Raw genomic sequence first — 14603 nt, 5'->3', positions numbered from 1 at the left:
CTAGATGGTTGTGTGGGAGAAAGTGCTGGAGAGGAAATTTGTCATAATGGATTCAGAAGGTGAGGCCAGGCCCGGGAACCATGCCTGAAGGAGACCAGGTAGAGCACAGGGAAGAGGACCAAGCCCACAGGAGAGGCCTTTGGGCTCTCTTTGGATGATGGATTGGGGAGGGCATCCCAAGAAAGGTATCCTACGATCTGGGCCATCCAAGCCTAGGGAGAAAGGCTGGACTGCAGGGAGGATGTCCTCCGCCCTGCTGGAGCTGAGTGTACAAGACAGACCGTGAGGAGAGAAGGCCAGACAGGAGGCCGCAGTAGACAAGACTGGGCATTGGGGTCAGGGTTGTATAGACATGTGGAGGCCAAGCAGAGAGCTGGACTGTTTACCCAGCCAGGCCCCTCCTAAGGGCTAGACTCACCTCTCCTTTGACTACTGGCCCTTAGGCTCTCCAGCCAGAAAGGAGCAGGGTCTCTGTGTGAGTCTTTGCCCTACCCCAGGCCTCTGCCGCTCTAAGGATCTGCTCTCCCCTGACTGACTCCCTTGGCAGTCGGAGTGAACGCCAGCTGCAGCTGTACATGGCTGACGCCCTGGCAGAAGGCCCTTCGGCACTGCTGGGCCTCGATGTAGCTCCCTCGACCCTGCTTCCCAGCTACGACCCTGACACAGGCCTGGTGCTTCTCACTGGCAAGGTTAGCTGGAATGAACTGGCCGGGTGTGGGGCGGGGTCTGGTGTAGCCAGATGCTTCACTTTCCTACCGTCCCCTCTGCCCCCCAGGGTGATACCCGTGTGTTCCTGTACGAGGTGCTCCCAGAGGCCCCTTTCTTCTTGGAGTGCAACAGCTTCACCTCACCTGACCCTCACAAGGTGATAATCATCACCCTCACCACCCACCTTCTGTCCCTAAGCTGCACTGCAAGGTTCCCGTGCCCCCTCGTGGCCATGTGTGGAAGTGCAGGAGCCGACGGGGGTCAAGAGAGTCAGGGTCCTGTGCCCAACAGCAGATACAGCTGACTACAAATCTAGCAATTTTGAGAGCTGGCTTTATATTCAGCCACTACTAAAAATTAAACCATATAAGGTTAAGTTAAATCACCAGGCATGGTGGCACATACCTGTCATACCAGCTCTCTGGAGGCCAAGGTAGGAGGATCGTGAGTTGGGATCAACCTGGGTGCCATGGTGAAACTTTGTCTCAATCAAATAGAAATCCAAGGAAACAAATTCTTGTTAGTTGCTTGTTTAACTTGATGTGGTGTGTATGTGTGTAAAACTCATGCAGGGGACTGTCCCACTGTGGCATAAGGCATACTCCCCTCCATCTCTTTTCAACTGCTTGAAGTAGGACATGGTGGGACTTTGTCCTCTGTAGAAACAGACCAGTGCTGCATGTCTGGTCCTTTTCCGTGAAAAGGTTGTTGTTCCCATTGACAGCACACCAGTACTATCTTTGTTACTTTTCTGTTGCTGTGGAGAAAAGCCATGACCAAGGCAACTTATAAAAGAACACATTTAATTGTGGGCTTGCTTACTGATTGAGAGGGTAGGTGGTGACCATCATGGCAGGGGGAGTGGCAGCAGATGGAGAGGGAGAGCTGACCGCGGAAAGGCGTGGCCTTTTAAAACCTCAAAGTCCGTTCATTCACAGTGGCACACCTCTTCCAGCAAGGCACGACCTCTATCCTTACCAAACGGCACCTCCGTCTGAGAATCGACCATTCAAATATATGAGCCTATGGGGAACATTCTTACTCAAACCACCGTGCTACCCGAGTGCAGGCCACGCCCCGGGCAGGCCACGCCCCGGGCAGGCCACGCCCCGGGCAGGCCACGCCCCGGGCAGGCCACGCCCCGGGCAGGCCACGCCCCGGGCAGGCCACGCCCCGGCCTGAGCAGACTCTAGGATGCTCTGCATCCACCCGGGAGTTCTTGACTCTAGCTTCACTTCCTTCTTCCCCTAGGGCTTTGTCCTTCTGCCCAAGACTGAGTGTGACATTCCGGATGTGGAGTTTGCCCGATGCCTGCGGCTACGCCAGACCTCCTTGGAGCCTGTAGCTTTCCGGCTGCCCCGGGTCAGAGTGAGTTTGGGTCAAGGACTCAGTCTCCTCTTTTTGTGTCTGGCCAGAGACTGAGGAACTTAAGTGCTCGCCTGTTCTCATCCCCAGACCTCCCTGCTGTCTGCTTTTGGGGGAACATCTGCCTTCATATTCTACTGAAATTCTGCAAAGCATGTGAATGTCCGCGTGGGTGGGGCCAGGGCTCAGGCCTCGTGCATCCTGGGCCGCTGGTGGGTGTCTCAGGATAGCCCCTTCATCCTCCGCAGAAAGAATTCTTCCAGGATGATGTGTTCCCGGACACAGCTGTGACCTGGGAGCCAGTCCTCAGTGCCAAAGCCTGGTTTGAGGGTGCTAACGGACAGTCCCGGCTACTGAGTTTGCAGCCCCCTGGCATGACCCCAGGTAGAGTAAGGAATAAAACAGGGAGATGTCAGGGATGGGATCTGGACAGGGGCGGAAGGAAGCACAGAAGGCCCAAGTACTGTCCTTCATTCCTGACACCACAGAGACCTCTGGCTCTCCTAAGGATGTCGGACATGTCTCCAGATCCAGTCTCTGAACCCCTGGAGAGCAAGTTCCGTGGCTTTGTTTTATTCCAGCACACACGAAAATGTACACATAGACACATGCATGTATTGCATACTTAACACATGCAATACGCTTACATATACATATCCTGGTGCTATGGGCAGACCTGGTGAACAGGGCTTTAATAACTTATTAATACCACTTCTTTGATCTGTGCCAGAGAATCCCCTGAGGGTTGATTCTAAACAGGGCCTTCTTTGATGCCTGTCCTTGCTTCACCCCAGTGAGCCAAGCCCCCCGTGAGGCCCCTGTCAGAAGAGCCCCATCCTCAGCACAGTACTTGGAAGAGAAGTCTGACCAACAAAAGAAAGAAGAGGTGGGCCTTGGGAGAGGGCTGCCATGCAGTGCAGACTGTCCTCTGTGTGCTTAGCTGTCCGCCAGCCCAGGTGGCAGGAACAACCATGTGTCTTGTGTCACCCTGTTTCCACACCAGACTCTGGGTAGGGGGTCACACCCAGGGGTGCTTTGCTGCCCCCAGGGCACGGGAAGCCAGGGAGGCCAGCAAGAGCACACATTCTAACCAGCCCTTACCCAGCCACAGTTAAAGACTGGAGACTTAAGCCCATGGTGAGCCTGGTGTCCATTTGAGCTTTGAGGCAATGCACAAGAGATGGCAGCTCCTTGGGTCAGGTACCACACACTACAGTCCCTTGTCTCTGACCCCTTTTTACTGTGTTTTACAATGAAAACCCATCAACTCAGCCAGGGTTCTAACTGAAAGGACGCGTTTTAGCATCGTTGGGGTTAAAACTGGGGTTTTACGTTCTTGCGGTCGGAGAGTCATTTCTTCCGGCGCCTCTCCCGTCACTTCCACAGCTGCTGAGTGCCATGGTGGCAAAGCTGGGGAACCGAGAGGACCCTCTGCCCCAGGACTCCTTCGAAGGTGTGGATGAAGACGAGTGGGTGAGTGAGCTCTGCCCGGCTTCCTCAGCCAGCAGCGCCGTCCTCCTGGAGACACTGCCGCATGCTTCCCTCCCCAGGCCCGCTAACTCCCGCTTCCTGGTTTCTCACCTCAGGACTAGCCTGCACGCGAGCGAGCGAGCGAGGCACACCTAGTTGCAGCTGCCACTGCCACCTCCTAGAACCAGCTGCCTCCCCTCCGCACCTTAGATCTCCGCAAACTGGACAATGCTGCGCTGGCCCTGGCACGCACATCCAGCCCAGAAGCCCTGGGTTTCACTCAAGCCTCAGGCATTTGCACAGCTGCTGGGCCTCGCTGCTGCTCCAGAGACTGTCCACTCCTTTGTCCTCTGGAGCCAGCTGCCTGTTAGCATGTGACACCAGTGGGTGGGAGGTAGGTGTGAGGCGCATGTGTCTGGGCCAACTCTGGATGCCCTGTCTCTCCTAGTCTTTCTGCTGGTTTCCTCTAACATCTTCAGTTACTACAAGCCAAGCTATCTTGCCTGCTGCACCAGCCCCAGTCAAGGACACGGGGGGTGGGGGGGTGGGAGGGAGGTGATCCCCCCACCAGGCTGTTGGGAGCAGCTTTGTCCTCGGGGGCCTAAGACCATTTGCCCTGCTTCTCCTGGCAAAGGGTCTCATGGGGCTAACAGCCTCATTACAGTGGTGTGGACCCCTATACGCTCTGGACGTTTCCAGCAATTAAACTTTCCTAAGCCGGCTGGCTGCCTCTTGTGCTGCTCCGCTCCCTGGGAATCTAGAAAGAAGGACATAGGAATAAGAGTGAGAGAGCTTTGGCTCTGCTCCTGTTCGTACTGGCTTCACTTCGCTATGTGTACCTTATGATATCCAGGAGAGATAGAGCTCCCGTTGACTACAGCTTTGCTATACTTGGGAACCAGGCAGTGCTCAAGAAGGCAGAGTGAGGAGAAACGGAAAAGGAGCTGACTTGGGCTTAGGGGCAACCAGGATCAGGGCCTGAGGAGGAGATGCTTCCCTTCTTTGAAAATGAAAACTAAGATCTGAAGGAGCCAAGGGCAAGCCAATGAAAAGCCAGCAGTATACCCAGGGGTGGGAGAATTTGGAGAGCTTGAGGGTAGGAAGGTAGGGTGGGCGGTGGTCTAGATCAGAGGTTCTCATTCTGGGTCACGAAGCCTTTGGGGGTGGGGGTCAAGCGACCCTTTCACAGGTTGCCTAAGACCATTGGAAAACACAGATACTTACATTACAGCCCATAATAATAGCCACGAAAATAATTTTATGGTCGGGGGTCACCACAACATGAGGAACTATATCCAAGGGTCACAAGCATTAGCAGAGTTGAAAACCGGTATTCTCAGGGAATCTGACGTAAGGCCACTCACCAAACTTACAAGAGTATCCACTGCGTGCCAGCCAGCCTTCCAGGTGTTTGACAGCTCAGATGCACAAACGTCCTGCCCGCTGTGAGCGCCTACTCTAGTGGGAAGGCATAGCAATGAATAATAAAGGTGAAAGAAAGAAAGAAAGAAAGAAAGAAAGAAAGAAAGAAAAAAAGAAAGAAATGTCATAGAGCAGTGGCTCTCAACCTTCCTAACGCTGCAGTCCTTTAATACAGTTGCTCATGTTGTGGTGTGACCCCCAACCATTACATTATGATCACTGCTACTCCCTAACTGTAACTTGGTACTGTTATGAATCGCAATGTAAATATTTCTGGAGATAGAAACTTGCCAAAGGAGTGAAGATCCACAGGTTGAGAACTTAAGTGGGGCAAGAAATGATAATCACGTCACAGGCCACGTGTTGTTCTGAGCCCATGGAAGGTCCAGGAGAGACCCATAGACACAAAGGAGGGCCTGACTGCTGGGCAAGAACTGGTCTGATCTGGATGCTGGTCATGGAGGACCTGAACTACACACTCCAAAAGGTGGGAACTGTTTGGTGTGTGAATTATGGATGTCTCGATGGAACTGTCACCAACACATAGACACACAGACCAGAGGTCTTGTGAGGACCAGAAGAGAAGCCTTTGCAAACCAAGTAAAGGAGCTTGGATAGAAACCAAACCCGGCACCATGATCATCTTGGACATAAAGATTCAGAACTAGCCGGGCAGTGTTGGTGCATGCCTTTAATCCCAGCACTCAGGAGGCAGAGACAGGCAGAATGCTGTGAATTCAAGGCCAACCTGGTCTGCAGATTGAGGTCCAGGGCAGCCAGGGTTACACAGAGAAACCCTTTCTTGAAAAACAAACAAAAATCAGAAAATAAAATCAGCATCTATTGTTTAAAGGGCACCTCAGCCCCTTGAAATCAGGACAGCATGCTGGGCATATTAGTGCAGTAGGGGCACTTGGTAGGCCTCAGAAGATGGCATTAGATTACAGAGTTGACATGGGCAGAAAAGAGCACCTCCGGTGTCTAGGAGAGAGTTTCACCAGCGGGAAGAATGGGGAATAAATCCTATTTTGAAATACCTAGTTTCTTAAATATTCTAGAGATTTTGACATCCAACCCAATTATACTCTGGCTTATTTCATATGACGGCGTCTTCCTAAATGTTTTGGGAAAATGAAGGGAAAAAACTTGTCGCACCAGTCCCAAGGCCACCCAACTGCACCAAATCTGAGGCCGCCCAGTGTTCCTGGGCTCCCGAGGCAGGCTCCGCCCACATGCGCGGAGCCGCGAGAGCCACGCCTCTGGAAGTGCGTCGCGTCCTTGCGCACGCGCTCTCCCGTCTCCCGTGACCTCTGACCCACCAGCCACCCTTGAGCTGGTCCCACCGGGTCGGGAAGCGGCACCCGTCCCGCAAAGGTGGAGCGGCCGCCATGGTGAGGCCGGGAACGGGGTGTTCGGGAAGGGAGGTCTACTCGGAGTCCGGCAGCGGGCTCCGGTTCTGATGCCGCGAGCCCCCGCGTACCCCACAGGAAGCAGGGAATGTAGCGTGGCGCCGGGTCGGTCGTTGGTGCCCGGGCAGTGACGACCGCGGACCCGGGAACCAAGGCTCGGTTGGCGGAAAGCTCCCGGCCAAGTCCGGCCTGTGCGTTCCCTGCCTCGTCGTGCTCGATCCGCTGTGGGCAGTGGGAGGAGCCGATTGTTGACTGGGTCGGCTCCTGAGTGGCGGGACTAGGCGACGTCGGTGGTGTCGCTTGGCTTTTAACCGCGTTTGACAGTTGGCTCGTCCAAGGAAGTGATAGACCTGAGACTTGAGCTAGAATTGAAACCAGGAAGGCTGAGCGTTTGTGGCACCATTGGCACCTGAAACTTGCCCGCAGGTTCTTGAGGTTTGCCCCTAAGTGATTGGAAGGCGGTTGGGTAGGGGAGCCTGTTTATTTATCTGTTTGATACTGCGTATCACTATGCATATAGATTGCTGTGGCTCGCCTGCAACGCTCTATGTGCTCAGGCTTGCTTTAAACTCACTGAGATCCATTTGCCTCTGCCTCTGCCTCCCAAGCGCGGGGCAGTAAAGATGTGCCCGCCACCCCACCTGGCTGGGGAGCATCTTTGATCATGGGAAGGTAGGTAGTAGTTAACTGCTTACTGTTGCCTTGTCTGGAGCAGAAGCTTTATGTAGATTGCCATTTAATCCTTCTCAGTCGTCCCCATTTTAATTTAAGGGATCTGAAACTGAGAATTTGACTTTCCCAAGCTCATCTTTCCCACAAGAGTCAGTTTTGGCCCCAGCTTTGCTCATGCTCTGAGACTACACATTTCCTGCCTTGTAACTAGGCCACTGCCATTTAGTGAGGACCTTTGTGGATTCCTCGTGGAACTGAGTCTTTAGCAGGCATTTTCCACATTCAGCTTTGAACTTACTCAAGCTGTTCATGGTGGCTTACACTTGTAAAGCCAGCACTTGGGACGCTGGGGCAGGAAGATCAGGAATTGGTGAGTTCCAGGGCAGCCTGTGACTGTAGTGCACAGGGCTGAGGGTATATAGCTCAGTGTTACAATGCTTGCCCACCACAGATAAACCTTAGATTCAATCCCCAGTACTACCTCCAAGAGAGGAACAGAGTACTACCGGAAGGTGTAAGCAGGAGGAGGAGGGAGGTTTTACCTGGGGGTCAGAGTATGTCGAATGTGGCCAAGTCCTTCTAAATGTTACAGGTTTTGGTTTGGGGTACTGTCTGAGCTTTGAAACTCAGGCTGGTCTCACACCCCCTGCCTCTGCTTACCAAGGGCCAGATAGAGGTGTGCACCACCACTACCAAGCCGTGACTGTGTGGAGTCGATGACAGTGTCTAGATAGGAAGGAAGGCAGAGCAGTGATCAGGTGGGAGGTATCAGTGCCAAGCTGAAGAGGAACCGAGTTTGTAGGCAGCAGGGGAGCACTGGGCCACTGCTAGAGCCCTTCCTCAGCATTAGAGGCACATAGAAACCCTGCCTGGGGAGTGGACTGTATGAGACTGTAGCTTTGGCCAAACAGAGCTGAGAGTGACTTGATTAAAGTCTTGGTTCATGGACAGTTATGCTCTTTCAAATATGTGCTGTTCAGGCCGCTAGGGACCCAGAAACACTGTCATAAATGCCATTGTAGTCCCGACCTTCCTCCTGTTTAGCTGTGACAACAGTAATTATTTGTAGGGCCTGCCACTGTGCACTTGGGGAACACTATACACACCCGAAAGCTGAGACCCTCCTAATGCGCTCCCATGACGTAAGCATCATTTTTGCGATCCTGCTCACTAACCTTGTTGAGGTCCTTTGTGCCATATTGCTTCCCAGTTGGAAAAGGTGGTGTGTCCTGCATTTCCACCTTGCCAGTGGGGTATTGGAAGGATGCTTGAGGTATTCTTGGGACACCAACAGACTGCTCAGGGGAGGTGAAATGCAGTCTAAGATAGGGAGGGTCCCAGCCCATGGTTCTCCAGGTGATAAACAGCAGGGGCTGGGATGGTGGCTGTGGTTCTCAAACTCCTGTGCACCGAGACACCACTGGGACCCTCAAAGAGCCGAGAACAGGGCCTGCGATGAGCCCCGGGGTGTGGGGAATCCAGCTTAGCTCAGGGTGGTGCCGGGAGTGTTGAGGGAGCTTCTGCAGGAGACTTAGGCACTAAGCACTGCTCTGTATGACACACACCCCTTTCCCCGCCCCCATGGTGGTCCTTGATGAAGGTGACAGTTCTCACTTGTCCAAACTGCTTCGTTCATGATGGATGAAGATGCGTACAATTTACTCAGGGCGAACCTGAGATTAAAATACCTTTTGCAGGAAGGGATACTCAGCTCATTGGCTACACACTTGGAACCCCTAGATACCTTATTAGCAAGAGAAATTGAGTTCCATGCTACATGACCTGTTGTCATGGTCCTCTTAGTGGGGTGTCATGGTCATGTGCTCCAATCTGATTGGGAGTTAGTTTGAACTCCTGCCGTTCTCCATTATGCATTTTATCGGGGTTCTGAACTTTGCTACTACCTTACCAGTTCTCTGTCTGATGTCACAGTCCTTTGCCCCAAGTAGTATGTTGCTAATGGCAGGTTTCAGGGTTGGAGTCCTGTCATTATGTCGCCTGCCCACAGCTACTGCTTGGCCTGAAGTTACCCACCAGGTGAGCTGGAAGGCTTGTTTAGCTATTTGGAGGACTTCTTAGAGGGGCCTTAGTCATGGCTGTTGAGTACCCTTGGAGTGGACTATAGCTGGCAGAGCCTACCCCCCAGAAGTCTTCAGTTGTGAAGCATCACAGCTCCCAGAGCACTAGCCCCCAGCAGCATCCAGTGGGGAACAAAGCCAGCTGCTGAGCTGACTAGGACCCTGCCTACCTGGCAGTCCACTTTTGTCCTCCCAGGGCCTTACACCTCTCCTGCAGGGAATATATTATTCTCCCCACTTGGCAGTTTAAGATGTGGTTCAAAAAGTTAAGTAATTTGTCCAAGGCTACAAAGCAGAGGTAGGATTTCTTTCCCTTGCTGCTGGCTTCATAGATCCTGGAAGAGGGCATTATGTAGACTTTACCTCTGAAGCACCAAAGAGCCTGACTAGAAGAAGCTGTTTTTGTTCTTTCTTTCCTTCTTTTTTCCTTTTTGTAAGCAAACAGGTCACTATGTGACCAGTGACCTTGAGCTTATGGCCGCCCTCCTATCTCTGCCTCCGGAGTACTGGGATAAAGGCATGAACCACCAGGCCAGCACTGCCTGACTACTGACAAATTTTTATAAAAATAGAGTAATAGTTTATGAAAACCAATACCTGCTGGTCACCTACTGTGTCATTTAGGCTCCGTGCCAAACATCAATCTCTGACAGCCACGTGTGCTCTCAGGAAACTGAGGCACATAGGGGTTGAGAATTTGACCAGAGTAAGAAGACTGAGATGGGGAGAGGAGGTAATCCCAAAGATGGCCTGCATAATATCAGTCTGCCGACCTCCAGAGAACACCTCTGCAGAAACATGGGCAGCTCTGCCTGTGAATCCCTGGGGCAGGTGAACCTTGGCAGGCCTTTGCCTTCCCTAAGAGCTTCTAGGCCTTTGGCTTGAAGTGTTTGGGGGGTGGGGGGTGTGGGGGATGGGGAGTGGGGGGGTGGGGGGTGGGGCTCTGCCTGTTGTGTTGGTTTTGTTTCTCTGCATGGAGATCCTTCTGAGTTTTTATGTAGCTCTGGCCATCCTGGAACTTGCTCTGTAGACCAGGCTGTTCTTGGACTATGAGATCTGCCTGCCTCAGCCTCCTCAGTGCTGGGATTACAGGCGTGCACTATCATTCTGGCCAGCCTCAGTACTTAACATCTGTTATTTAACTACAGCCTTATCAGAAAAGCACACCATTGCTTCCAAGACCATGCTATGGATGTGTGGCACCAAAAAAGGCAGACTTTCTGTGTGATGAGAGATCTCCTGAGGGGCTTTGTAGGTCAAGGGAGCCCTCTAGGGCCAGGCAGAAACTGAAGTCCATCTCAAAGCTTCCTGTCCTCCTGGGCAATGGCTCTAAGTGAGCAAGGCGCAAGTTGGGTGAGATCACCAATCAGCAGGTACCTTGTCACTGTCTCCTGCCAGTTGGCTAACCCCATGCCTGTCTTTGATCACAGAAGGGTCTTCTGTGGACCATGCTTTCTTGTATGGAAGGTAGGGCCTATGCGATTCCAACCTACTGTGAGGTTTCCCTAACGACCCATAATTATATCTGCTTGATAAAGAAAGGACAGGTCCTTGAAGCCAGAAAGGCAAATTCTGGAATCTTGAGTTCCTGATGCAAGGCCACCTTGTTATCCCTTTGTAATAAGGTGCTATGGGTAATAGGACTTCAACTATCCCACCCCTCTCTGGTTCCAGTAAACCTCTGAAATTCTGGGGATTAAGTGGCACAGGCACTAGAATGTGTTTGACACAGTACCTGGTTCACAGGCTCGGTCAATACTTGTTGACTGAGAAAATTAGCCACAGGAAAGTACTAGGAAGAAAGGTCCAATCTCTCAGCTGTACCAGATGAGCACATGCAGTGAATATTTTTAAGGGTCCTCGGCACGCCCCTCCCTTGGTATAACTTCACAGACATGGCATCCAGTTTTTGTTGTTGTTTTTTTTTTAATCTATGTAACTTAAAAAAAAAAAGATTATTTTATGTTTGTGAAGACACTGTAGGTGTCTTCAGACACACCAGAAGATGGCATTGGATCCCATTGCAGATGGTTGTGAGCCACCATGTGGTTGCTGGGAATTGAACTCAGGACCTCTGGAAGAGCAGTCAGTGCTCTTAACTGCTGAGCCATCTCTCCAGTCCCACATAGGATCCAGTTTTATGAATGCTGTCTACAAATCATTTGTTTCACAATAAAATCTTAATGGCTCTCCATTAATCCATCCTCCCTTCTGTGTTTTCCAGCCTAGGATGCTCCCAGGGTGTCTAATCCTAGACCTACCTGCTTCACTGTGGCCCTCTGCCATGGCGCCACGTCCACCTTAGGACCCAGCCTAGGAGAAGTGCTGGCCTCCCCCAGACCCTCCACCCCATTCCTGATCACTCCCTCGGCAAACTCTGCTGCTGATCAAGTCTTAGACTCCCTAAGGTCTTCATGTGGCTTTGATTTTTAGTATTGGGATCTGGGTAGCCTTGCCCTGCGGGAGTTGATTTTTCTGCTTGGACAGTGGGTATACAGCTTGCACTGAGAGCAGGAAGTGATTCCCATGTGTCTTTGCCCAAAGCGAACTGACTGAGAAGAGCTGTGAGCCCAGTAGCTTAACAGATGACTGTATTCTTCCAGTTGCTGGCTTCCTACCTTACTGTGTTATCTGAATTCCTGTGTAAGCTCTTCTCACTTGAGCATTGTGTTCTAAGTAGACCCTTAGCTCTCCCCACCCCTTTGTATAGGTGTGTGTGTATGCGCACACAGTAGTGTTAGGTGTCCTTTTTCTATCACTCTCCACCTTTTTCCTTTGAGGTAGGGTGTCTCTCTCCCTCTCTGAGCTGGAACACTTGTTTGTGGCAGGGTAGTAGCTGGGAAGCCCCGTGGTCCTTGCTTCCACCCTACTCAGTGTTTGGAAAACAGGTACACACAGGGCAAGACCACGCCTGGCTTATTGCAGATACTGGGATCTGAACTTGGATCCTTATGCTTGTATGAGCAAGCACTTTTAATTGCTGAACCATCCTCTTGGCCCCTACTGACAAGGCTTTACTATGAAATCCAGGCTCATGGTCACTGCTCCAGCCTCCCTGATAGTAGGATTCTAGGCATGCAGCTCCACACAGACCTTTAGTGATTTTTGTTGTTGTTGTATTCATGGACAGATTTCAAGTCATAGGACTTGAGTAGTCTTGGGAGAGTTGGGACGGGTCTGTTTTCCCTGGTCATACAAAAGCCGGATCAGGCCATTTCAGGCGTCCTGAAGAGCCACCAGTGGCCTTGGACCAAACTGGTGGCAGTCTGGACTGCTCTGCATGTTGGTTCTTGAGAACAAGTTCTTTCCAAAAACAGTGTCTTCATCCCATACAGCCTTTTCCTAAAGGCCAAGGGAGGTAGTCTGCCTCTGGGGACTCCAGTGTGTGTATCTGGAGCCACCAAAGAAAGGAAGTTTAGAAGCGATAGTCCATAGATTCCCCCACTCAGTAGCCATCTACAAGGTGCCTCTTTTGCTCACAGGCAAAGTACCTGGCCCAGATCATTGTGATGGGTGTGCAGGTGGTGGGCAGAGCCTTTGCCAGGGCCCTGAGGCAGGAGTTTGCAGGTAAGCCTCTATTTCCTTATATGCTTGGGAACCCTTATCCAGTTTACATTTCCCATGTGTTGTGTGGGTTGTAAGTGGAGGGATCCCTTTGGGTAGAGTTCTGGGGCTTAGGTGGTCAGGAGTATTTTCCCATGGTAGGAGGCAGTGCCAGACTTTGAGAGACTCCTATGTACAGGAAAAGTTAATTTCCAGTTAGACCTGGCTAGAGCGTCCAAGGTGGGCTGTTCTTTGGCAGCCCATTTTGGTAAATAAAGTAAGAGTCACATCTGGCTGCCTTCGAGAAGATCTGAGTAATCCCAGTGCAGACTAACTGGCTGGCTGCAAAGTGAAAATTCATTCTGACACCAGGGGTGGCCCACTGTGTCGTCTAGGCATTGGCTAGCCACTGTGGAGACTCTGCGCGCCAGCTATTGCTCCTCCCTGCCTGTGGGTCACTCTAGCCCCCAAAGTCCATTAAAACTCCACGTGCCAGTCCTCTGGGACAGGGTGAGGGAGGAAGGAGAATCATCTTGGAGTTGAGATTGGGGGACAAAGCATAGTATGGCCTTATCCTATCATTCAGGGCGCAATGTCTGCCACTCCTGAGCCAGCTGTTTTTTTTTCATGTCACTTAGAAGGCTTGGGGGAAGCTCTGGGCCACCAACGGGGCTAAGCAGTCATCCATGTGTCTACAGCCAGCCAGGCCGCCGCTGATGCTCGAGGGCGAGCTGGGCACCAGTCTGCAGCTGCATCCAACCTCTCTGGCCTCAGCCTCCAGGAAGCCCAACAGATTCTCAACATCTCCAAGCTGAGCCCTGAGGAGGTCCAGAAGGTGAGGCCCCTCTCTGTGGCGGGTGGTGGTCCGCAGGCCGGTGGGCCGAAGAGGCACGTGTGGGAGTGCTGATCACAGCCAGTGGGAGTTGAAAAGCCCCAGGCAGAACTACTACAGGAACGTGGCAGCTGAGTCCCTACATGGTTACCTTTTGCTGTGATCCTGTGGTCACAGCAGCTTCCTGCATGGCGTGGGGCGGGGCAGGGGTCAGGCCCTCTAACTTGTCATCAGCCTTCCTAATGTCTCACCAGAGACTAACGTGCACTGTCCCATCTCCCTGCAGAATTATGAACACCTATTTAAGGTGAATGATAAGTCCGTGGGTGGCTCTTTCTACCTGCAGTCAAAGGTGAGCGTTCCTGAACTCTGAGGAGGGTGCCACTTGCTCCCCCTCCTCCCCTGGGGTGCTGTTAAAGCTGTTTTAATCATGTAAGTCCACAGGCAAAGAGCCAAGATTGTCTGACTTCATCTCCCTCCTCCTCCTCAGGTTGTCCGTGCAAAGGAACGCCTAGATGAGGAACTCCGAATACAAGCCCAGGAAGACAGAGAGAAAGGGCAGAAGCCCAAAACGTGACTGCTGGGCTCTCCACACCCCACCCATTGCCTCTTAATTTATAGCCTGGTAATAAATGTCTTTTCCATGTTTCTCCACTGCATATGTCCCTGTTTGAGGAGGTTAGCTCACTCTGCCTACTTTGGGCTATGATGGAGTCAGGAGGTCGCAGCCTTAGACAGCCTTGTGGGTGGAATGTTGGCGAACAGCCACATACCCACCTGTTCCCACCTGTGTCCTACCACGGTCCTGAGGAAACCAAAGGGACTGCCCCTGCCTTCCCTAGGGATAAAGAAGTACTAGTCCCAGAATTTCCAGCTGAGATTGGATTGGTCAGAATGTTTGTGTGTAGCTGGCAGGAAGTTCTGGGTGGCCTCTTGCTTTGGACCAAGGTGTCGACCAGCAGGCAGTGACAGACCAAGGCCTGCCCCTTGTGGTGTGTGCTTCAGAAGAACCTGTATCCACTTGTCCCTTACTACCTACCCTTCTAGTCCCAGATGGGAGGCCTTCTGATGGATCACAGCTTTACAGTGAAGGTAGCCTGTGGC

At 52.1% G+C, this 14603-nt stretch overlaps 2 protein-coding genes across 2 annotated transcripts in view; both read left to right on the top strand.

Annotated features, from left to right (window-relative positions):
• The window catches only part of Coro7 (coronin 7), a 53816-nt gene extending 49551 nt beyond the window's left edge, over nt 1-4265 (top strand). Inside the window, exons 22-28 of the mRNA XM_052195846.1 lie at nt 548-689; nt 776-865; nt 1960-2076; nt 2322-2457; nt 2868-2959; nt 3460-3546; nt 3660-4265. Of these exons, the coding sequence (XP_052051806.1) occupies nt 548-689; nt 776-865; nt 1960-2076; nt 2322-2457; nt 2868-2959; nt 3460-3546; nt 3660-3665 (670 nt within the window). The 3' untranslated portion in view covers nt 3666-4265. The remainder of the gene's footprint in view (nt 1-547; nt 690-775; nt 866-1959; nt 2077-2321; nt 2458-2867; nt 2960-3459; nt 3547-3659) is intronic.
• A 1974-nt stretch (nt 4266-6239) lies between these two features.
• On the top strand, nt 6240-14149 carry Pam16 (presequence translocase associated motor 16). The gene is made up of 5 exons (XM_052195852.1): nt 6240-6356; nt 12607-12691; nt 13366-13502; nt 13786-13851; nt 13990-14149. Exons 1-5 carry the CDS (start codon nt 6354-6356, stop codon nt 14074-14076), a joined length of 378 nt encoding a protein of 125 aa, XP_052051812.1. The 5' UTR covers nt 6240-6353; the 3' UTR covers nt 14077-14149.
• The last annotated feature ends 454 nt before the right edge of the window (nt 14150-14603 follow it).

This window comes from Apodemus sylvaticus, chromosome 10, assembly GCF_947179515.1.
Source record: "Apodemus sylvaticus chromosome 10, mApoSyl1.1, whole genome shotgun sequence".
Lineage (NCBI taxonomy): Eukaryota > Metazoa > Chordata > Mammalia > Rodentia > Muridae > Apodemus > Apodemus sylvaticus.
The sequence above is the reverse complement of the archived record's forward strand: the minus strand, read 5'-3'. Positions and strand labels throughout refer to the sequence as shown.